This window comes from Physeter macrocephalus, chromosome 9 (genome assembly GCF_002837175.3).
Source record: "Physeter macrocephalus isolate SW-GA chromosome 9, ASM283717v5, whole genome shotgun sequence".
In the NCBI taxonomy this organism is placed as follows: domain Eukaryota; kingdom Metazoa; phylum Chordata; class Mammalia; order Artiodactyla; family Physeteridae; genus Physeter; species Physeter macrocephalus.
This window is the reverse complement of record NC_041222.1, coordinates 15982056-16006011: the sequence shown is the minus strand read 5'-3', so window position 1 is coordinate 16006011 and position 23956 is coordinate 15982056. Positions and strand designations below refer to the sequence as shown.

The window sequence follows — 23956 nt, the reverse complement described above, 5'->3', positions numbered from 1 at the left end:
TAGAGTGCAAGGAATTGCAAAGAAGGGGGTTCACTGCCACTATTTGGTACACTTTGAGAAGCCCCTAAACCGTCTGAAATAGAACAGGTTGATTTTCCATCCATTCTCCCTGGGGTTCCATGAAACTGGCATGAGATTGGGCAACAATCCCTGCTTCTGTGTTCTGGGACCTCAGGTCATCAAGTCAGCTCAGATGCCTTAATCTGTATACCCTTTGAGATCCCTTAGATTTCTATAATGAAGACATTTTTACCGTTTTCAAACTAAATGCTAAAGTCTTTTGAAGGCCTCCTTACAAGAATTTGCTTTGCTTGCTTTCTGTCACTATAGGTTGATAAGAGTATTACAAAGACAAGATGCATAATGGCTACTTTGGTCCAACTTCTCTCACTTTGCTATAAACTGCTGAAGAAGGTAAGATAATTTATCTTAAACTCACATTTAAAAAATTAGTCTAAAGGAAAGTGCAAAAGAAAATAGATACTATTTAATTTTGCAATTATTTTAAGAGTAAAGTAAAGCAGAAACTAATTTTCTTAATTCTTTCCAGCTCCAAATGGAAAACAACAGACGGGTCTCAGTTACAAATAAAGATTCTGTGGATGGTAAAACTTGAGAAGCTTTTGAGGTCAGATCTCTGGAACACCATGTGGCAAAGCTAACATTTTTAGAAAGCAAATGATCTGTTATATTTCAGAAACTGAACAATTTTGTAAAGAAAACAAACTGAAATCTTGCTTTATTTTCTGATCATGAAACCGATTGTGAAGCTTTCTGACAACTGTAAATGCCATGGTAGTTGCTATATTTCTAATTGCAGTGTGATTTTAAATGGGACATTGCCATGAATAATGTTCCTTAAAAGTCAAACCAAATATCCCTACTGTCTTAATGACAATTTAATCCAAAGAAGCTATTTTGAATATATGATCACTTTTGGCATATTTTACCCTAACTTCTTATGTTTTTAAATTTAAGCTTATCATCTACTATACCAGTTTGCAGCAGAAGAGACACAGTAGTCTGGGTGATGTAGGGTTTTCCTTAAACCTGTGGACTCTTCTTCAACCCCTGCCCCCTCTGTCACAGATCATCCATGCCAGGAGCACACATTTGTTCTCTACTAAGGGTTTCACAGAGCACAGGAAACCTGTTGTGATGCATGTCCCTCTCCCACCCAAAAGCAGGGTCATGGAGCTCACTCCACGGAATCCTGGAGGAACTCACTAGGAGATGGTTTTAGTTCTCGTTCTAGCATAGCTGGCCTGTCTACCCTGAATATTAGCTGGAATCCGAAGCCTATCTTACTGACTTAAAAAGTAGTTTTTGTACTTCTGAGTAGTGACTGATGGAACAGAACGTAGAAGACAGAGAATAATTGAACTAAGCTGTTTAAATTCTAAGGAAGCATACATTTTATATATGTGCCTTTGGAATGTTCATTATAAAACAAATAAACAACTTTAGTCTTTTTAGTTTTACGGTTTAAAGCTTTCGTTTTTGTGGGGTGGGTTTTTATTGAAGGATCTGGTTTTAAGTTCTGTCCTTATGGTGTAGCATAGTTAACTTTGTTTTTTGTGCTGTATGCCGATGCTTTGAAATTTACTTTGAAATCTAACGGGACATGTCAGTTGCCAAATGGCAGCAGTTCTATAAGCTTGTCTGATGATCATTATCTGGGTCAGCCATCACAGTCAATGTTCACAAGATCCTGAAGAACCACAGAACTACCAATTAGCTAGTCAATATTTTATTGAAGGAAACTTGAATTTACTGTAGGCCTTGGAGAGAAAATGGGATGCACTCAGCTCGGTTATGACCTTTATAAAATATTTCTTTATAAAAATCATCAAACATGATTTTTATGCCCTGAAACCAAAATATTCTTTTATATTACAATGGAAGTAATGGGAAAATGATGTGAGGTAATGTTATATGTAAAATAGATATATAATTCTTTTACTATCTTTAGTATCTTTGTTTTATGACACCCTTGGGAACCATTTGTTCTACCTGAAATGGGGATTTGCTGGTTTGTGCTTACACTTTCAGATCATAGCACTATCAGAGTAGATGTTTCTATAGTTACTACCTGTATCATGTCCAGTGGGTATACTTAGGGGAGAGTTAGGATTAAAAGAAGTTTCCTTGTGAGTCAAAAATAATTTTAAAATTTTATTTACAAAATATTTTACATACCTCAAATGAGAATATTCTTTTAAATTCATGTAGGGGTAGGGAAGGGATAACATGACTTGAACAGCAAAAGATGATGGAGCACTAAAAGAATTTATACTCAAGGATAATTGTTTTATTTAAAAACAGAAATGTTTATATGTATGTATATGTTGCAGCCCTTAAGGAAAAATAACAATTTGAAAAGTCCTTTCATTTGAAATTCAATGAAAACAAGTATACAATCTTAAACCATGAATTCATAGTTTTTTGTTTATTGTTTAAATGATGTGAAAGCTTTTGTTCTGTTCAAAAGCATGTGTGTCTTTGAATTCCAGGAACCTCTTGGGAACTTCTTTGCTGGTTACCCTGTAACTAGAGTGTGAGGCTGAGTGACCACAAATAAACATGTTACTTCATACAGCATTATGATATTGATACTACCATGTTAGCAAAGCCCCTTTCAAAGCCTTTTCATGTGTCCCTCATTAAGAAACCAGTGTTACAGTGCTAATTTGTTCAGAGTTGAAGGCCAATCCATAGACATAGAGAAGGTACACTCTACACCCTGACTCTTCCCAGCAACCTGAGTGGGGGAGTTGGGGCAGAAGGGGTGGCACCAGACGTTTGCGTCGTGTCACACTGAAGCAGACTGGGTAAGAAAGGCCAGTTGTTTTTCAACTTCAAAGTGATGGAAAATTGAGGCAAAAACAATAACCATGACATAATACTCAAACAGAACTACATCAAAACCTAGTGTTTACTAATGGGTTACAGGATGATGGGTAAATTATTTTTACTTTTCTGTCTTTTCAATGTGTGTCTTTGAATTCCAGGAACCTCTTGGGAACTTCTTTGCTGGTTACCCTGTAACTAGAGTGTGAGGCTGAGTGACCACAAATAAACATGTTACTTCATACAGCATTATGATATTGATACTACCATGTTAGCAAAGCCCCTTTCAAAGCCTTTTCATGTGTCCCTCATTAAGAAACCAGTGTTACAGTGCTAATTTGTTCAGAGTTGAAGGCCAATCCATAGACATAGAGAAGGTACACTCTACACCCTGACTCTTCCCAGCAACCTGAGTGGGGGAGTTGGGGCAGAAGGGGTGGCACCAGACGTTTGCGTCGTGTCACACTGAAGCAGACTGGGTAAGAAAGGCCAGTTGTTTTTCAACTTCAAAGTGATGGAAAATTGAGGCAAAAACAATAACCATGACATAATACTCAAACAGAACTACATCAAAACCTAGTGTTTACTAATGGGTTACAGGATGATGGGTAAATTATTTTTACTTTTCTGTCTTTTCAAATTTTCCTCAAAGTGCTTTGTTTGTTAGTTTTTAATCAGAAAAACGTCTGTTGCTTGTCAGTTGTGAGAAAGAGAAAAGCAAAAGAACAGAGTGAGTACATGGGCAGGCAGATCTGGGAGGCTGAAGACAAAATGGAATCAAGGCTTGTTATGCAAGTCAAAGAAGGAAACCTAGATCAGGTTTTAAGATCAGGCCTCCCTGAGGATGGCCGGGTGTGAAGTACATTTCAGCATCTCTGGTTCTTCCTTAGTGCACTGACTGGTAGGCCAGGTAAGGATAAGAATGCCCTGTTGTTTTTACTCAATTTTAATCCTCATGAGGTCGCTGTTGTGGCATTGATGCGTTGCACCATGACTTCTTCATACTGTTTTTGTGTCAGTAACCCTTCTGTTATGCTTTTACTTTCTTCAAACTTGGGCAACACAACTGCAATGTATCCTTCGGTGGATGGCTAGAAGGGAAATGGAATATTTAATACTGTCAAATGGTAAAAAATCAGATAAAAAGTATGTGGATGGGATTTTACTTCCCCAGACCATTTTACCTTCTCTTGAAGAATAGATGGCTTATGGAGAATGTTTTCATTCACTTCCATCAACCGTCCTCTAACACAGCTATTTAAAGAAAAAATTGCTTTGAAGAAAAATATTATCTTCTTTGTCTCTCCAAAATTGTGGTTAAAAAGTAACTCACCTAGATATGGTGTATTCTTCTCCATCAGAGCAGTAAATCTTACACAGAGGTGCAAGTTCTGTTAGAAACTGTGCCCCCTGATAATAAAAGGGAAGAAAAAATTAATTGATGTACATTTTCACTTTTCTTTGTGAGGCAGCCCTCAGTTACAATAGGATATATTTCTGGAATTAGTGTTATAAATAAAAATGACTTAAGTACAGAAAAACCATTCATTTATTCAAATATTTATATATTAAATGCCTCTATAGGCTAGGCACCATCCTAGGCTCTAAGGGAAAAAGCAGACTAAGACAAATGTGATAATAGGTAGTTTAGTTACATATTAAGAATATATTTTACCTTAACTTATTATACTTTATCTTTCACTGTACATGAGAAAGCTGCACATAGCCAAGTGTAAAGACTTCAAAAGGGTAGGAAAATCTTACCAATAAGCATATATAAAATTCAACATTATAGAGAATGACCGCAATATTGTACAAAGTTAGTTTCATTAAGATTCCTACCTTATTTTTATATCAGAACTTAATAGAGAAAGGAACTTCTTTATTAGGTCAATCACTAAGACTTTCTGAAGAAGGGATATTTTTCTAATTCAAAAAAAATGCAATTTGAGAAAAATTTGGAAAACAGAAAAGTTTTAAGTAGCAGATAGAGTAACCTACCCATTATCCTATAACCCGCTAGCAAATACTTCATTGTGACATATGTCTGTTTGAATGTTGTGGCACGGTTATACCTTCATGTACTCCACTGTATGGATATATCTGGGGAGGTTCTGACAAATATCTATCGAGTCGGCCACAAAGTTCGGGCAGGTTTTTCCCTAGCATGAAAAACTGGAGTGAACTTTTTGGCCAACCCAGTACAAGGAGGCTCATGGGAAATGGATGCAAGCATGTCTCACGTGTTGCTCTTTCTTCCCAGGAATTTTTACTGCAGTGAACATCTGAGGTCAAGATGCTGTTCTTTACGGCCTCTTTCCCACTCACAACATTATTAGACAGCATTCAGGTGTTAGTGCATGCGCTTCACTCCTCTGCCTGTGGGTACTCCGTTTCAAAAGACTAGTCAGTGTGACTCCCCACTTTTGGGAGGAGGGGCTGGGGATTTGTCCCAGATGGTTTGTCTTCCACTGGGTCTGTGTCAGAAAGAAGTGTTTTAACCCCTTTCGGTCACCTCCCTTGGGAGAATAAATGATGGGCAGTGCTGAGATGCGATCAAAGCTTATCTACAGTGGGTTCCATGTGCAGGTCCCTCTCTGTTCCTCAGTAGTAACAACAGTGCTACTATTTTGGACAAAGATTGATCACAGGAACATCACAAGCACTAACTGTTTTACTTGTAATTTGTAGACTTTTAAGAATGGTCCATGCTTTTGAAAGTCCACTTGCTTCCTGAGTGAGGAAAAATCAGTAATTATAAGGCAGGTTATTAGGGGCCTTCAGGTCTACAAAAGGGAGTGTAAACAAGGGTCTTCCAGAACAGTGAGGTAATTAGCAGAAACTCTTAGTATGAACTCAGTAAATGAAGGACCTAAATCATCCACTGAAACTTTCCTTTCCAGGGGGTTTGTCAGGATAGTTTAGTATGGTATTGAGTTGTCCTTGGTGTGATACCCTCCTTTAACAGTAAAATGTCCATCTTGCCTAGAACTGTAGAGGGCACAGGTAACATTTTCTATAACTAAACACTACGTGGAGGTAGAGGGTGTAGCTAGATGTGTATTAAATTGGCAATGATTTAGGAATGGCAACTGATAACGAAGCAAATACTGTATATTTTCTCAGATTGATTTTTTTTCACTACCTCAGGACTTTTATTTTACTTTTAAGTTCACATGTGAAAATTTATGATAAAGAAGTATTGATCATCTAAATTTTATAGAATTCGAAATACAGGCTTAACAAAACAGGAAAGGACAAAACATCTTGTTATATTGGTATTAGAGCTGTCCTTTCAAAGGCCCACCTTCTTCATCCTTCATCCTGGGGATGATAGGGATGGTGGCCCAGAAGCTAATATGACAGATAATATACCTTCTGAAATACTTCATTTTTTTGGCCAGAGAATTTCCTTAGAGTTTAAGTATTCTTAAAATCATCTCTAACTGCCAGGGAAGTATGCTGAGTATACATTACTGGGTTCTAAGACTAGCTGGCTCTATCATTAGTATGACAATAGAGGATTTAAGTAGAGAAATACAGGAACATACCCGCTTAAATTTCCCAGAGACTTTGTTCTGAAGTCTGCTACAGTTGGTACTGATTTGATAGGAAATGCTTTTAATTGCTTTTCCACTTTGAAGAACTACATGGGATCCTGACAGTAGGGTGACACATATTCTACGAGGAGCAAAAATTGATCCTGTATTATTGCTTGGTATGATTCTTCCTCCTATAACACAGTATTCCTACTGGCACAAGAAGAGCTGAGCTGACATTTGTTTAGTCAGCCTATCATTTCCCCCCATTTTCCTCTGGCTACTATTGGAACTTAACTGAAGAGAAGAATGCAGTAATAAAAATGGAGAAAATGGGACTGAATTTCCTTCCCCAAAAGGGAAGTGTACCAGAGGTGTTTAGACAGCACGGAGGAGGAAGAGAGAAAAGTAAGGCATGCCGGTATATACAGGATACCATCTGTGTTTCTACCCTAACCCTCTCCATGGGCTTGGGCAATTCAGTGGTTAAGCACAGGCTGGTTACTTGAGGTAGTAGCTGACTGAGGGTGTGGTCCTCCATTTGGATGTTTGGGTAAGCAAGTTTATTTGTTTAGGTAGGCACTGAAAGACTCATTCTTGTGAACCAAACTCCTACTATAAATAATACCATCTCAATACAGTGGAAGATAATCATTTAATGAATATTTATTCCATACAAGACCATACCAGGCTACAATGCCAGAAAAGAAATATTTTTGATAATTTAAAATTCCCAATTTGCTTACCGGTTAGAGTGTTGTAGTATACAGTGGTCCTGACAGAGTTTTCCTTTGACATCTAGAAGAAATGAATGAGTCTGATCGCTGTTGAGTCAATATTTACTACCACTATATAGTATTTTCTTTGGTTCATAGAGGTAGTTAATTATGAAGGCTGGACACATACATCACTGGTATCCCTTCATTACTCAAAAAGATATACCTTAAGGCTGACCATAAAGTATTTAAAGATATCTGGTCCAGATGGAATCAATCATTCAATGTTAAAATGATGATTAACTCTTTGCTCCACCTTTTTTTTATCCTCACTTTAAAATGAGTACAATCATTATTTCTATTAGAAAAAAAGTGATTAGTAATGTATTCTTTATTTAATTTAGTAGCATGTTTTGTTGGTCAGTTTTAGAGAGACTTAACTCATCCTGGTTCGTCCAGGACTGTCCTGATGTTAGCGTTCAAAGTAATGGATTCCCGAAAACACCTCAATCTAGGGTAAACCGGACAGTTGGTTACACTAAGTCTGGCTAATAAAACGTACGCTATTGTAAAATATTTCAATATTGTAAAAGATGAGTACACCTATTATCCCTAAATGAATGGGAGCAAGTTGGGTTAGAGGAGGGTCCCCAACGATGCTCTCATCACTGATATTTGCTGGGTACACAAAGCTGTACAACAGGATTCCTACTTCTAAGTGGCAAATGTGTAATACCAGCGACTTCCTTTAAGTAAAACTGTTAGATTCTGCTTTCTAAGTGCCTCTATTCTAACCCACCCTCTTCTCTCCATCCCTATGCCTCTACCTTAGTTTAGACCGCTACCATTTAAATCATTTTATGTATCGCCTCTTCTTGGAGGACTGAGCCCCTCAAATCCCTTTAGGCACTCAAGGAGATTGCAATCCAGCTCCTGCCTCCCTCGGGGATCTCACCTTAGTCTACCATCTTCCCGCAAGCAACCCACCCTCGTGAACTCGCACTGCGCTCGCCCTACCCAGAATGCACCCTGCTGTTTTCCACGTCCTTGCAAATGCCATTCCCTTGGCCTACAGGGGAACAGAGAGATCCAGTTCCTTCCGACGTGGGGAGGAAGCGCTGGGGAAGGTGCGTGTGGCTTATGATCTGTCATCATAGTCCCTATACTGTCAGACAAATTGGGCCCATAAGAGACTAACATCATTCTCCACCTACCCGCTTTGTACCAGCGAGTGAAGTAACGATCCACAAGCGACGGCACCGCGGGCTCCGCAGCCGAGGCGGCCACAGGGGTCTCGGGCTCGTTAGCCATGGCGACCTCAGGTGCTGCAAACCCCGCCCCCCGGGCCCTGTACTCTTCCTCCCGCTTGCCACGGAGGAAGGTGTCTTTTCGACATGTAGCCGGGACACGCGCTGTGCGCACGCGCGCTGCTCCCCAGGCTCCGCAGGCTCCACCCACCAGCGCCCCTTACTGAGCTTTGGGGTCTGACGTCAAGGTGAGGGTCAAATACAATAGGCTGGGCAAGAGGATGTAGGGATAGGGGGCGGTGGCCAGCGCAGCTCCACATATATCTTTGCGGGGGAGACGGAGAAGGCAGGCCACGCCCCCTACGGCTCGCTACGTCACTCCGGCGCCGCTCGGCGCGTGTGGGGCTATCTTCGTTTGCGTGTACTTGTTTCGCAGGTCGGCCCTCCGCCTGGCCTCAGCCGCTACCGGAGGGGCTCGAGCGGCCTGGCGGCCCGGAGACCCAGTGCGCGTCGTGAGAGCTCAGAAGCACGGTCAGAGAGAGGCCCGTGCGCAGCCCTGGGCGGACGCACCGCTGTTTGGGGGTCCTCAGAGCGCGGCGTAGGTGAGCGTTCGAGCGGCCTAGCTGGGGTGGGGGCAAGGAAACGGGCCCTGTCCGCCAGAGGGTGTCCTGATGAAGGGGACCCCCTAGCGCCCAACCGCTGCCTGCTGCTGGTCCGGGAGTGATGTGCGGCTTGACCACCTCTGCCCTCCTTGAGTTCTCTTTCTGCAGACTCGCCGCCTGCTGCACCCGCGGCCATCAGAGGGCGCGGCAGGAGGGGGAATGATATGCTGCTCCCCCAGCTGCACACTTACCCAGTCTCCGGATTCCTTGCAGTTGCAGACTATACCGCCGAACCAAGTAATGCACCAATTAAAGCTTAACAATGCATGATAGAAGCTGACGGTAATAGAAGTTCAGGTGCTGTGCTGCGAGTCCCTTCTTGCATCTGCAACTTTTCCTTGGAGGTGTTGTCCCTGTGCATCTCCACGTAATGTGGTATCTTATGTGGCCCTCTTCCTCGTTAAGCTGTGACCTCTGAGGAGGCAGTAACTGTCAGTCATCTCTTGTCCAGAACTAGCACTTAGCAAGTGCTCAGTCGGTATTTGATGTAGGCCACAAACCGGATCGTAGGATTACGGTACTATGTGAAGGATTCAAACCGTACATTGACAGGCAGGGCAGTAACCAGTGAATAGTTTACTGTGAAAGTGTGGGCAAAAGGGAAGCAGACACAGTTTCAGGTTGGAGGACAGAGAAAGTAGGAATGCCATGTCCCCAGAGGGGAAACTAGTTCGGTGGAGAATAGCAGGTACTTCATTTAACAGGTTGCATTTGATGTGCTTTTTGAGAAATCCTTGTGGTAACAGCAGGAGGTTGAAAATGTGAGTTTAGTGTTCAGTTTAGGGAGGGTCAGGGCTGGACGTTTAGATCTACTAAGCATATTAGTGATCTGTTTGGTACTTGTGGTCATGGGCATGATAATTAGCCAAGAGGTGGATGGATGAAGGAGTAAGGGAAGAAAATACAGGAGTTGTCAGAAATTTCAGAGAGGATTCAGAATTGATCTTTGGTGTGGAGAGATCTCTAGCACATTTAAGGGCTGAGAAAGGATGAGTCATTTGAAGTCAGGGGAGTTGGACATTGCAGATGTACAAGAAAGGGTACCAATAAGCCAAGGTCCTGGGGGAGTTTGGAGGGTTCTCCTTTGCTGGTCTTGAAAAAGAGTAGGACACTTCTGAGAAGGTAAGGGAATAAGGCTGATAGGTGTGAAATTTTAGAGAAGTTCATTTTGAGGCTGGAAGGGTTGGGGAGGAGGGAGATGAATGATGAGCTGCCCTTGTGTCACCAAGCCTCAGCTCATACTGCTCACCACACGACAGGCCAATAATCGAGAGACAAGGTGTTGGGGCAAGGAATAACGACTTTATTTGGAAAGCCAGCAAACCAACCTGGTGGGCTCGTGCCCCCAAAGACCCATCTTGCCTGAGTTAGAATTCAGGCTTCTTTTATACTAAAAGGGGAGAGAGTAAAGTCAAACGTTTCCTGGTTCCCATCAGCCTCTAGAGGGGATGTGTTAATTTCTTCCTCCCTGCAGTCATTCACAGGTGGGCCTGGTCAGGATGTTTCTTGTGAGCTAAACAAAAGTAATTTAGCTTAATGCTCATTACCTGGGAGTCAGGGTTCTGAGAGTTGGGTCATTATGTATAATTTTAGCTTATAGGCTGCATCCCTTTAGTGATTAACTTGTAATAGAATACAAAAGGTTCTTCCCTATGACACTTGGCCGGTGATTTTGAAAGCTCAGTGATTTGAGAGCTCAGGTTGTTTGATATGTTTGTCAGTCAGGGTCCAGTCAGGAAAGTAGAAACCACACAATATTTCAACAGAATTTAATACGAAGAATTGGTTAAATACCTGCTGGAGGAACAAAAAGCAAAAGGGAGCAATGAAGTAATTAAAAAAGTAAACTGATGAAAGAAGTTACAACACTTAGCTAGGTCTGAGGATCAAAACAAGGGAAGCCATTGGGGTTATCATGACCTTGGAGGAGAGGCATTGGAAAGCTGGTGTTGCTAGCTCTGGAATTCAGAGGAGGAGCTCCATGTTACTCGATTTCAGGCACCTGGAGGGAGCACCTGCCTGGTTAGTGCTGGTACCTCTGGGGTGGTTGTTACCATGCTAGTCATGGGAGTGCCAGAGGCTGGGACCAAGGGCCCCTGGAAGGATGAAGGCCCATTGCTGGGGTGACATTGACTGAAACAGCAAGGTAACAGGAAAAAGGGAGTCCTCCTCATCTCCTTCTGCCTTTGCCTTCCAAATTCTTATGTTGGGGTTCACGGACCCCAGAGCTCCACAGATTGTTGGTGAATAGAATCCAAGTTCACAGGGAGACATTTTGATGCTCTGATCATGGCAACAATAACAGCATAATTATTATTAGCTAAACCAGGTTGAAATACATCTGGTCCTCTGTCGCCTGTTTTCACCTCTTGCTACTCTGTCCCGTGTTTACTCCCATCTAGCCAGACATCCTCTCATCTCAAATCTACCCATCCTTTCAGATCTATGTCAGTGGTCATCTTTATGTTATTTAAAGATGAAAGGTAATGTAATTTTTATATGCTTTCAAAAACCCAAGCTTTCTATATAGAATTAGATCTAAATAAAAAGTCTGCATGGTATAATACAGGTTCGAATAATTTCTAGAAGTCCTTGAATATAACTGTCATGAAAGCTCACAAAACCATTGTTTGCCTTGATTCTCTTCCTCACTTCCACCGTGTGGGCTTGCCTTCCGCTTAACCCACATTTTACATTGTCTCACTCATACTACACTTAACATATTATCTGCTATGTAGTATAAGGATTAATTCATGTTTATTCTTTCATTGTCATAAGTAGGAAATGCAAGATGAGAGAATTCACCTTGGATTAATGTGACAAGAAGGCCAGTGTGGTCTGTGTAATTGTCACCCCTAACATAAGTTAGGGACTTCCAATTACAGTATAAACCTTAAAGGGGTCTGGATATAAATATACAGCACATTAACATTTTTTTCCTCTTAGGTAATGTTATACGTTAAAACAAGTCTGATTTTGTCAGACCAAGGTAGATTTCCTATTGATCGTTCTTTTCTCAGCTTTTCTATTGCCCTGGTGAAAATCGGCCCAGGAAAGTGGAGTAATATGAAGTAGTTATATCAGGTTATCAGGCTCCTCGAATTGTTGGTCATCATTTTGAAGTATACTGTTGTGATTTCATAGTGTCTTCTTTTCTCCCTGAGAACAATAAATGCTTTTCTTTTCTTTTTAAAAAAAATATTTATTTATTTATTTGGTTGTGCTGGGTCTTAGTTGTGGCACTTGGACACCTTAGTTGCAGCAGGCGGGCTCCTTAGTTGCGGCACGTGGGCTCCTTAGTTGTGGCATGCAAACTCTTAGTTGTGACATGCATGTGGGATCTAGTTCCCTGACCAGGGATTGAACCCGGGCTCGCTGCATTGGGAGTGCAGTCTTAACCACTGCTCCACCAGGGAAGTTCCATAAATGCTTTTCTTTATTTCTATGTTTGATTTCAATTTTAATTTTTTAATGAAGATATAGAGCCAGTTTATAAATAAATGTAGTTGGTGATATTAAAGTAATTTTATTTTCTTCAACTGCCAGTATATATGTGGATTTTTATATTATTTTGTAAATCTGTCAAGCTATAAAAATATCCTCGTGCAAAAATAAAATGTTTTCTCATTCATTGCATTCTTCTCAACTTTCCTTCAGAATAACTGATGTTAAATCTTTTTTGAAGAAAAAACTCTGAAGTTGAGAATCTTGCCTCTTTCAAAGAGTGAGAACGTAAAATAGATGTCACAGCCTCAATTTGTAGACCATAGATTTACACAATTGGTTAGGTTGCTACCACTCATCTCTGTGTGGGTTCAGATTAGATCTTTTTTTTCTTGTTTATTCTAACTTCTCTGCTCCCTGAATCATTTTGCTTATATTGGAGTGTGATTTATCACTACTAAGCTGTTTCTATTTCTCAGAGAAATTAAAGCTTCATCAAGAGATATTTGTACTTTTCTTTCAGGAGTCGCTTCATCATGAGAAATCTAAAGTTATTTCGGAGCTTGGAGTTCAGGGATATTCAGGCTCCAGGGAAACCTCAGTGCTTCTCTCTCCGAACTGAACAGGACACAGTGCTCATTGGCTCAGAACATGGACTGATAGAAGTAGACCCTGTCACAAGAGAGGTAAGTTATTGATGGAGGATGCTAGCACTTGGCATGACTCTTGACTTGTCTTTTTCCAAACTTGCTTCCCCAAATAGTCTTTCCTTTAAATCTTTCTGAATTTACGTCCCCCCCAAATGAATGCTCCCTTCGCTTTATACTGATGTCATATTAGACATAACTTAACTAGTACCCTGTCTTTTAGTCTGCTTCTGTTTTAATCTAAGCTGGCAAAGCTCTGACGTATTTTGCGGGGTGCCCTACTTTTTACCCTTTCTACCATGTAAATACTATCTATTAACAGTTCTCAAGTGGGAATGCAGGTGAAAATTTCCTGTAGTGCTTTTTAAATTGTTTCAGTCTCCATTTCGTACCAACTACATCAGAATCTTCACTTCTGGAGCTTGAGCGTATGTATATTGAAAAGCTCTTTAGGTTGATTCTGATATCTTCCCTTAATTCTATTTTGCTACTAATGTATTTTAGGTGATTACATTCCTAGTCCCTTTTCCCCATACTGTATACATTTTAGAAAATCATAGTTATTAGCTTCATGTTTTATTGGATATTTTCAAAGATACCAGGCTTTTATGTTTGCTTGGCACAAAGGTCACATGAACTGTGTTTTGTGTTAAAGATGGTAGTGTTGTGAAATTTCTCAAATGAAAGTTTGGGTTTTAATCTAGGAAAAAAACATTTTTGAAAGCTTTTATATTATAAAAGAAGCATTAAAAAGTATTTCTGGAAGTGTGATGAATTGTTCTTGAAAGTAGATTGACTTAATTTGCTTATTTGTTTGTTTTGGTGAAAGGTGAAAAATGAAATTCCTCTGGTGGCAGAAGGCTTTCTCCCAGAGGATGGAAGTGGCTGCATTGTTGGTATTCAGGAGTTGCTGGATCATGAGTCTGTGTGTGTGGCCACAGCTTCTGGAGACACTCCTTTGGTGGCAGAAGGCTTTCTCCCAGAGGATGGAAGTGGCTGCATTGTTGGTATTCAGGAGTTGCTGGATCATGAGTCTGTGTGTGTGGCCACAGCTTCTGGAGATGTCCTACTTTGCAATCTCAACACACACCAGGTAAGTGGAAGAGACCAGTGAGGAGGAAATCTTAGGCATCCTCAAACGCCTTTTTTTGTTTCATGTCACTAGTTTTTCGTAGAAGTTTAAAATGTCAGGAGCCATAATATTTAAGGATTTTGCAAATTATAGTCTTTCCATTATATAATTCTTTACAGAAAATTGTTGGCATGGCTTTAGCTATATTTCAGGATTCTTCTACAACTCAGTTTTGTCTACTGCATTTATTAATTAGAACAATCAGAACATTCCAAATAAGAACTTAACAAAAACCCAAATCTGGCCATTCTTGTATGGTATAGCTCACGTCTTACTAGACTGATCCTGAGTTGTAACCTTTATTTCTCAGTTTATGAAGTCTTTGAAATGTTTATATGGCTTATGTTTTCTTTTATGAATGCTGAATAAGCCTCTCCTTGATGGCTAACTTTAAGAGTCCCTGAACTACAGGTGCTAAGGTGATATGCTGTCATTATGTGCACATCTTATGACTACCAGAGAAGATAGATTTCAACCATTTGCCTCCTTCTCGACTTAGCATAAGGCTGAGTTTCTGGATTTCTATCCTCACCTTCTTGACAGCATTTTAAACTTTGTTGATTACTCCCTTAGTTGTGATCTCTTCAACATGGATGTGTCACAAGTCCTATTACTAATCATAGGATAATAATAGCAGCTGACATTTATTAAATGTTTACAATGTGCCAGGCACTTTTTCAAGTGTTTTTCATGCAGAATTGTATTTAATCTTCACTACAACCTTATGAGGTAGATTGTTGTTTTTCCGTTCTTCAAAAGAGGAAATTGAGGCACAGAGGGCTTAAATGACTAGGCTAAGGTCAAACAGTTATCAGGTGGGATTTAAACCCTGGCAATCTAAATCCGGCACCTTTGCTTTTAACGGTTCCATTTAGTACAACAATAAATCTTATTCTCAGTTCATGGTGAGAAATATGAAAGCCATCAAGGGTAACTTATTTAGTATTTCTCACATTTAAAAGGTATGCTTTTACTTTCAAAGCATTTTGTAGAATTTTTTTCTAATTACTGAGCTCCTCCAATCCATCGGTCTCCACCAGATGGTGCTGATCCTCCACGGTTGTGGCATCACAGTGTCTGCAAGACAGAATCCCTGTTCCTTATTGTGCCTTATAAGACCTCTCACTGTCTGTTCCCCAAATTCCTTTTTAGCCTCACCTCCCACCCCCATCATTCCTGTGTGTATATGTATGCCTTAGGCTCTAGTTGCAGCTGATTTTTAAGTGCTCTTTTTAGCTGCACATTTTCCCCCCAGTCTCTTCCTCCTGACCCTATTCCTACCCTTCAAAGCACCTCCTCCGAGAAGCTTTCCTGGACTGTCCTGGGCCACCTGTCAGTCTCTGCTCTGAGCCCCCACTTAATTCCCAGAGACCTCGGTTACATCCCTAACCCTACTGTAGAGGCATCTTTTCTCTCCTTAACGGGAGGAATGGAGTGGCCGTAGTCACTTCCAGTCCCTATGGTCTGTATCGTGACTGGTCTTTTAATACCTGTTACTGAATAAATGTTCACTGAATGATTTCACCTTTGTCTGTTTTGTTAATTGTTTTGATTAAGGTCATAGTAAATATTTACGGAGATGCTTATATTTTCATATTTCCCTTAACATTTTAAAATGTCTCTCTCAGCTGGAATGTGTCGGGAGCGTAGCCAGTGGTATCTCTGTCATAAGTTGGAGTCCTGACCAAGAGCTGGTGCTTCTTGCCACGGGTAAGCCTGTCACTGGTCCCTAATTCTTGACTTTTATAAAACATGACTCCTAATATCTCACAGGCTTAAGTTTTAGGGTGCTTAGGTTTCAAAAAAAACCATTTCTTGGAACAAGGATACCAACATGATAATCTATAGGGAATGTGTTTTTGAGTTAAGTTTTACTTCTTAATAGATATTTTTTAATAGTTGCTGCTAAGGTCCATAGTTATGGTTTAAAATGTCAGCAATATTTAACCTACTCTAAGAGGAAGAGTTGCTACATAAAATATACTGATTCTAAGAACTGCTTTCCCAGTCCTATTTTTTTTCCCTTAAGTCTTTTCATTCCAGATGAGTTTCTGCAAACTAGCACCCTGATGAGGTATACATTTGAAGAGATATCTTGCTGACTAAATCGTTGAAGTTAGTGGAAGAGGGCTATGTGGACTTTAATGTTAGCTTGACATACATAAATAGCTGAGAATAAGTACTAGGTGACTTACCCAGTCAAAACTTTTTTAAAAAATGAGAGTCAGAACATTTTGAATAAATTCTGTCTTCCCTGTTTTGACTATAAACTCCCCCACTCCAGCTCAGTAGCTTCCAGTGCTATAGATACTTACGGAATGGCAGATTTGCTAAATGAGAACAAAGTCATTCTTGTTTGTGCTCCTCCAAGGTCAACAGACCCTAATTATGATGACAAAAGAGTTTGAACCAATCATGGAACAGCAAATCCACCAGGATGATTTTGGTGAAAGTAAGTATGGCTTTGTTTGAACCATTTTGTGACTTGTCTTGCACACTGATAGCTACATCATAAGCCCAAAGAACTATGAAGCTTAAACCCCAACTTAATTCACTGACTGATAGCCCAATTCCTTTAGTTCATTCCAGATTTTAAAAGGCATACCTCTGGTGCCTCTCCAAGTCTGAGAGCTGGCTTTGTCAATAACTTGGGGAATAGGAATCTGTGCTTAGAATCACCTGGGTAGTTGTTGCCCAAAGCCCAGGACAGGCTTAGTCAGGGGGTTTAATGAAAAGGACTGTACTAGCTAGAATAAGGAGAGCATTTCTGAGGTACAATTTTGGGGAGAAGACGAGAGGCAGGATAGAGAGCTGATTTTTGTTCCTACTGTTTAGACCTGAATTTTCATGGGAACCATCATATTGTTTTCTTGCTAAGATCTAGCTGAGGTGATATGGGCATTAGGCTGTGGAAGTACTGAAGGGGAGATGCTTATTGAGTACAAGAAGCTCTGGCCAACTTGAGGGCACCAGGTAGCTGGCCTGATTGAGGAGAAGGATGGGGGAGTAGGTATTTTAAAGCATTTCTGAGGTACAATTTTGGGGAGAAGAGAAGAGAGGCAGGATAGAGAGCTGATTTTTTTTCCTACTGATTAGACCTGAATTTTCAGGGGACCCATCATATTGTTTTCTTGCTAAGATCTAGCTGAGGTGATATGGACATTAGGCTGTGGAGTATTGAAGAGGAGAAGAGTGGAGATGCTTATTGAGTGTGAGAAGCTCTGGCCATCTTCAGGACACCAGGTAGCTGGCCTGATTGAGGAGAAGGATGGGGGAGATGGTATTTTAACTTGTGCTGTGGTCTAACTTCATGACTTCTCGTTCTACTAAGAAATCGTTTAGAAAAGTGCTACTCATTTATTCATTCAAAAATAATTTGTTCAGAAATAATGTTTGAGGTAGGTAGTGTGAACCCAGCAGTGTGTTTGGTGCTGTGGCTAATTCATCTTTTCCCTTAAGGAGTCAGTAATAACAGGATGTGCAGGTATTAGGGTAGCATAAGGAGAGAAAGGGAGTAATGGGGACAGAAGGCTTCCCAGAGGAGGCCGACTTGAGCTGAGTTTTGGCTGACTTGGTGTTGGGTAGATGAGGGTTGAGGGTGGGGGAGTGGTCCAAGCAAGTGAATTAGTTCATTCCAAGGCAGGGATGTTTCATAGAAGCCTTTGACACAGCATGGCTTATTCAGGCAACTGTGAGTACTTCAGCATTGCCTAGTGACAGGACGTGGATGTGCAGTGAAATAAAGGGGAGGGATTTTGATTAAGTTTGATAGGGAGTTTGGACATTAAGTTACAGGAGATCAGTCATTAAAGGTTCTGATGATGCAAGATTGATTGGTGGAGAGGGAAGAGACGAGACAGGGTGATCTGGTAGGAGGTTGCTACAGGAATCCACGTGAGAGATAAAGAAGGTGGTGTGGGACTAGAAAAGGGAAAAATGCAGGAAAATCTTGTTCTCAGTGAGGATAGGAGTACATTTTTTGGAATTATGAGAAACTTTTTCGGAATATGTGTGGATGGTTCCCCTCCTGCCCTAGCTAGTTTGAGAAATACCAGTTTAGAAAGTGAAATAAATAGGCTTTGGGTATGTAAGGTGAAGAAGAAAGTTTAGTAGGACTCTAGCCAGAAGCTCAGGTGGTGGAAATAAAGATGTCAGTATCTGAGAGGGAAGGTGGGGAAGTGCTGGTCTGTAAGGGGTGGGTGATGAGTTCCTTCTTGGATTTGTTTAAGGGCCCTATATGGGATCGCCAAGTAAAGCAGGTGAGTAGAAGGGGCTGAAGCTCAGGAGAGGCCAGAGCTGTGGACTGGGAGTCATTGGCATATGGGGAATCTTTACGATCTTGGGATTAGATATGTTTGCTCAAGGGGCAGGTGTGGTGCTGGATCTATGTCCCGGGGTGGGACTCTGGGGCATCCAGCTTTGAGGATAGTCATAGAGGTAGTAACCAACACATCTTTGCATGGGAAAGTGCTCTGGGCGTGGCTCACCCCACTGACTTTTTCATAAGAAGTCTAATAGAGTAAATCAAAGGAGAGGGAGTCCAAGTCAGGGTCTTAGGTCTTAGAAATGTATTTGTCAGTACAAAAAGTCACTCTGTGGAGTGGTGAATAGATATTTTTCTTCTAACCCAAGTGTCGACAAACTTGTTCTGTAAAGAACTGGATAGTAATTGTTTTCCGCTTTCAGGCCATATGGTCTGTGTTGCAGCTACTCAACTCTGCTGATGTAGTGTGAAAGCACTTAAGATAGTACATAAAGAAATGGGTATGGCTGTGTTCCAATACAAGTTTATTTGTAAAAGCAAATGCAGGCTGTAGTTTGCTGATTCCTGCTGTAACTCCACCACTTATCACCTGATCCCACTGGAAAAGTTGTCTTGCTTCGCTCCTTGACCCTTTATCTCTCTGTGGAAACTTTCGGGTAGAAACCCAAGGGTCTGCAGCAGGATAGGCACTACTGTTTGTATACAGCAGCAAGGTATGCTTTGGGATACTACAATACTTGGATGTGCCCAAGCAGAGCAGACAGGAAACGGTCATGCTGACCCATAATTTGCAGAAATTATAAACAGCCCTGCTTCGTCAGAATCAGCATCAGTTGTAGGAGGGAGATATTGGGTCCTGGATCTGGCCGATGCTTTCAGAGGCATCTCTGTAGTACCTCTTATAGGTGGATGCCAGATCCTACCTTCAGGAACAGAAGGCTGCATTATTTCAGCAACTGACTTTATATTTTATGTAAGATCAGCATTGTAATTGAGAAAGAAGCCCAGCCTGGAAGGCAGAAGCCCTGTGTTCTAATTTTGGCCTCTGTCACTAGGGGGTCTCAGTCCCTGTCTCTGTGAGGGCTTGAATTCCATAATCATGGTCTCCTCCAGCACTGGCAGAGAGGTTGGATACATTCAGTGGATTGAACACTTAGGACCGGAATTTTATTCCCAGCTCTCGTCTTCTTGAGTTTTATGTTTTGTTATCTGTGGACGTATTGCATAGATTCTTCATGTTTCATTCTCCTTGTAGAGTGGGGATGGATTGCTGACTGTCATCAAGGGAATTTATATACGATGGCAGTAAAGCTCTTTCCAAAATAAGGGCATTTCAGAGTCTTCACAATCACCTCAGTATATAATATGGAACATAGGTTTTTAAAATATTGACTGCTGGTCAATCTATTGAGAGGTCTTAGAGGACCCAACTTCATGAAGAATAGCTATGAAACTTCTTTTATTTTATTTAGCTTCTTGGTTGTCTTGCATATTCTCACTCACTTGTTCTCTAGGCAAGTTCATCACTGTTGGCTGGGGCAGGAAGGAGACGCAGTTCCATGGGTCAGAAGGCAGGCAAGCCGCCTTTCAGATGCAAATGGTAAGATTGGTCTGATGGATAAAGAACCTTCTTTGGAACAAATAGAAGTTCTGCTACCCACCAGGAGCTCTTAGGTGTCCAGGTGTTACCAAAAGTGGGGTCCGGCTGCTCGCTGCTCTAAAGCCAATAAAGAGGGAAGATTGGTGGAAAGGAAAGTTTGCTTTATTCCGCTGGATGCCAGCAACTGGGCGGTGGGAGGGCTGCGGGGGGGCGATTTTTGTTCAAAGGCCAACTCCCCTCCCTGACAACCAGTGGGCAAGAGCTTTAAAGGCCGAGCGGGGGGCTACATGCAGAAACCGTACAGTCAGCTCTGACAGTCATCTTGAAATTGGTCATGCGGTGGTCTGACCAGCATCATCTTGATTATTAAGTACAGTTAGTCTTTACTTCCAGGGTCGGTTTGTTCCCATTTCTTTGAGGCCAATTCTCGGATTTGTGACAGCTTATGTCATGGCCACAGTCTGGTCATGATGTAGTTAATTTCTTCCACCTGGTGGCGGTTTCAGTATCTATAAGACAGCTCACAGGATATGGCTCAGAATTTATCTGTAGCCCTTGAGGAGAAACTAAAAAGGTCCTTGACTGTGCTTAATGCCTAAACTATTATTATTTAGTCATGTTGGACTGTTTTCCTTTGTTTCTGCATTTTCTCACTTCTCTGATTAAACTTACTGTTTGGCTAAAGTTTTTCTGCAGACAAAAGGCAGGCTGAGGACATGGGGTTGGGAGGCCCATCGGGTCCTGCTCTGTTTCACAGGTAGAGGGCGGTAATGGACAGATCTCTTCTGCTCTAGTAAAACAAGCTGTTTGGAGACCTTAGGGAATGAGTCATCCTAGAAAGATCCTTTTTTCTTTTTTATTGCCAAGTTGTTTTGTTATTTTTTTTTCACATAGAGAATAATTATCACCAATATTCATTTTAAAAAATAACTCACCACAGACAGAAATGAAACACTCTGTATCCCTTCCTGATACCCTCCCCCTTCCTCCCCAGAAGGAGCTGCTGCCCTGCGTTCACTGTTGATCATTCACGTGCATGTTTTTATACTTTTCCTACGTATGTATATATTAGTCTTTTTTTCCCTGAGTTCTCTTCCTGGATGACACTCTATGTTTTCCTTCTTTCTGGATACATTTTGAAGATAGAGCTACAGGATTTATTGATAATAGATCAGATGTAGGGTAAGAGAGAGAGGAATTGAGGATAATCCCCAGATGTGGGCCTGAGCAAATGGAAGCACTTTGTCTATATTATATGTGGAGGTTTCCCTGAGCTGACCTTCTAGGATAGATGAAATCATACACTGCCTGCCGTTACATTTTCCATCCTTAATTTATTTCTGGCTACATTCCGTGTAACTCATATTGTCTCTTAACCCTTCACTAGAGGAAGTTTGTGTATACCACAGGGCAGTTTCATTGAGAATAAATCTTGTTAGGCTGCTTGTATTCCCTACTGTGCAGCTTGTGGCACTAGCACCATTCTGACTTAGCCTGTCACTGGAATGTGATGGATGCTCAGGTGGTCATTTGTCCCCAACCCCACAGAATTGGCTTCTGTCTTGAAGGCTTTCGGGACTGAGATGCAAGTGGAACTGGAAACCTTTCTTCTTTCGGTGCTGCAGAATGCGGAGCTTGTCCATGTTTTCATCACTGCTGCTGGCTTTATCTCCTCTGGCTCTTCCCTGCGCACATTCCTCTCATCTTCTTAACTCTTCTGTGCAGCATTGTGAAGTTTACTCAGTGAATAAAACTCTACCCTCTTAAATTTAGACAAACATTAATTTCCTTATATAGTTACCTGATAGATTCCTCGGCTCATTATTTTTAATATCTAGATCTGTAGCTCTTTATCCCTGTTGCTATGCTTGGAGGCCACTTTTTAATGTCCAGAGAAAGATTTTGTTTGGTTTGGTTTTAAGTTCTTTTCTCTTGATTTCTGGGTCTAAGGCCCCTTCTGGAAGGGTTCCTGAGGATTCTGTGAAACTCGATTTCTATATAGCTTAAACCTTATATAAAAGATTTAACTTTAATAGCCTGAGGCTTGTTTGATTCTGGCCATTTAAGGCCACCAGTAACATTTGTGTTTTTTCCTCTTTAGCACGAGTCTGCTTTGCCCTGGGATGACCATAGACCACAAGTTACCTGGCGTGGTGATGGACAGTTTTTTGCTGTGAGTGTTGTTTGCCCAGAGACAGGTATGGAAATAAATTTTTCTTCCTTTTGCTTTGAGGGTTTTCTTTCATTACACCCATGAGGTAACGATGTGCTGCTTTAGGTGTTAAATGAATATAGAGCTAAGAATCAGAAGAGTTCTTTGAGGCTATTTGGCCCAGCCTCCTACCTGTTGGATATGAATTTTTTTTAAGCATTTAAAAATTTTTTTAAAATTTATTATTTATTTATAAATTGATTTTATTTATTTATTTTTGGCTGCGTTGGCTCTTTTGTTGCTGTGCGCAGGCTTTCTCTAGTTGCGGCGCGCGGGCTTTCTCTAGTTGCGGCAAGCGGGGGCTACTCTTCATTGCAGTGCGCCTGCTTCTCATTGCAGTGGCTTCTCCTGTTGCAGAGCACGGGCTCTAGGCGCGCAGCCTTCATAGTTGTGGCGCGTGGGCTCAGTAGTTGTGGCTTGCGGGCTCTAGAGTGCAGGCTCAGTAGTTGTGGCACATGGGCTTAGTTGCTCCGCGGCATGTGGGGTCTTCCCGGACCAGGGCTCGAACCCGTGTCCCCTGCATTGGCAGACGGATTCTCAACCACTGTGCCACCAGGGAAGCCATGGATACGAATTTTTAACAAGAGTCATCTAATCGGCTTTGTGAAACCATGACAGTTTTTATTAATAAGGAAGGTGTTTGGAAGTTCAGACTTGACAACATTTATCACAGTGCTTGAAGTTTTACCGTTGTTGTTTTTCTCCCTCTATCTACTACACAGGGGCTCGAAAGGTCAGAGTGTGGAGCCGGGAGTTAGAGTGGGAGAAGAACTTGTAACTTCTTCCCAGAGTAAATTTCTTGGTTCTAGGGTGGGAGTGGTGGTACCTCCTGAATGTAGGTGTTTATAAAACACAATGAGATGATTACTTTTTCTCATTTGGCTGTAAGCCTGTATCTTTCTTTTTTAGTTCCCTGAAGTCTGAATGTGGTTTGAATAGTAGATTCTGAGTTTCACAGACCTCATCATTCCAAGGCCCACACATTTAGTAGGTTATAGGCGGGGCCTACATGAAGGCACTGTGTAAAACAGAAAGTGGTGCTTCGAAGAGAAGTTGCAGTCTGTGAATTTCTGTGGGGCAGCAGAGCTTCAGTGAAAACTAGGAAAAGGGCTTCCTTTCTCTGCACAAACTCCCACACTAAGGGGACCTGTTTGCTGAGGAACACGCGGGCTAGATTTGGGCCCGATTCACCTGTTGGCCTAGTACCCTTGTGCAGGTCACAACCTGCTTATGATATATGGCTGTCCTGATTATAGATAGAAGAAATATTTTCTGCCTCAGCAGCATCTGTTATAGGCAAAACCTAGGTCTCTAGGTTTTAGACATCTGTTTCCCACCAGTATTTGCGTGGCAATTGGATGACAGAGAAAAGAGAGAAATGTATTTGAATTAAAACTCTAGAGACAAATACAAACAAGATGGGGCGATCAAGGTGTTTTCAGTAGATTGAGAAGTCTTTAAAAATACCTACCTGAGTTGCTGAAGTCATATAATTGAAGGAGAAATAGTTCATGGTTTTATAGGACATTATCCTGGAAATGGTTTAAATAATTTATTGGTTCTTTTAAAAAGTCATCCATGTGCAGTCTAAATCTGTGAGTCTTTGTGGGCAAATAGAGCCCTTGTGCAAATCAGGAAAAGGC

At 41.3% G+C, this 23956-nt stretch overlaps 2 protein-coding genes across 2 annotated transcripts in view; one reads left to right on the top strand and one right to left on the bottom strand.

Moving 5' to 3' along the window:
* Nucleotides 1-2997: 2997 nt before the first annotated feature.
* Nucleotides 2998-8518, bottom strand: ABITRAM (actin binding transcription modulator). Its single transcript, XM_055087048.1, has 6 exons — nt 8320-8518; nt 7136-7187; nt 6402-6531; nt 4184-4260; nt 4035-4104; nt 2998-3941 (listed from the first exon to the last, which is right to left on the bottom strand). The coding sequence occupies exons 1-6, from the start codon at nt 8414-8416 to the stop codon at nt 3804-3806; spliced, it is 564 nt and encodes a 187-aa protein (XP_054943023.1). The 5' UTR covers nt 8417-8518; the 3' UTR covers nt 2998-3803.
* A 353-nt stretch (nt 8519-8871) lies between these two features.
* ELP1 (elongator acetyltransferase complex subunit 1) overlaps nt 8872-23956 on the top strand; it is an 83603-nt gene continuing 68518 nt past the window's right edge. Inside the window, exons 1-8 of the mRNA XM_024126129.3 lie at nt 8872-8954; nt 12982-13144; nt 13935-13965; nt 14077-14198; nt 15866-15947; nt 16609-16689; nt 20016-20101; nt 22203-22299. Of these exons, the coding sequence (XP_023981897.1) occupies nt 12995-13144; nt 13935-13965; nt 14077-14198; nt 15866-15947; nt 16609-16689; nt 20016-20101; nt 22203-22299 (649 nt within the window). The 5' untranslated portion in view covers nt 8872-8954; nt 12982-12994. The remainder of the gene's footprint in view (nt 8955-12981; nt 13145-13934; nt 13966-14076; nt 14199-15865; nt 15948-16608; nt 16690-20015; nt 20102-22202; nt 22300-23956) is intronic.

What these genes read in the sequence shown, in the direction of transcription:
- ABITRAM (XM_055087048.1), bottom strand. Translation starts at nt 8,416, where the DNA reads ATGGCTAACGAGCCCGAGACCCCTGTGGCCGCCTCGGCTGCGGAGCCC. An exon ending in ATACTACAACACTCTAACCG is followed by an intron (nt 6,532 to 7,135) that starts GTAAGCAAATTG and finishes TGCTCCTCGTAG; the next exon opens with AATATGTGTCACCCTACTGT. An exon ending in GAAGAATACACCATATCTAG is followed by an intron (nt 4,105 to 4,183) that starts GTGAGTTACTTT and finishes TTCTTTAAATAG; the next exon opens with CTGTGTTAGAGGACGGTTGA.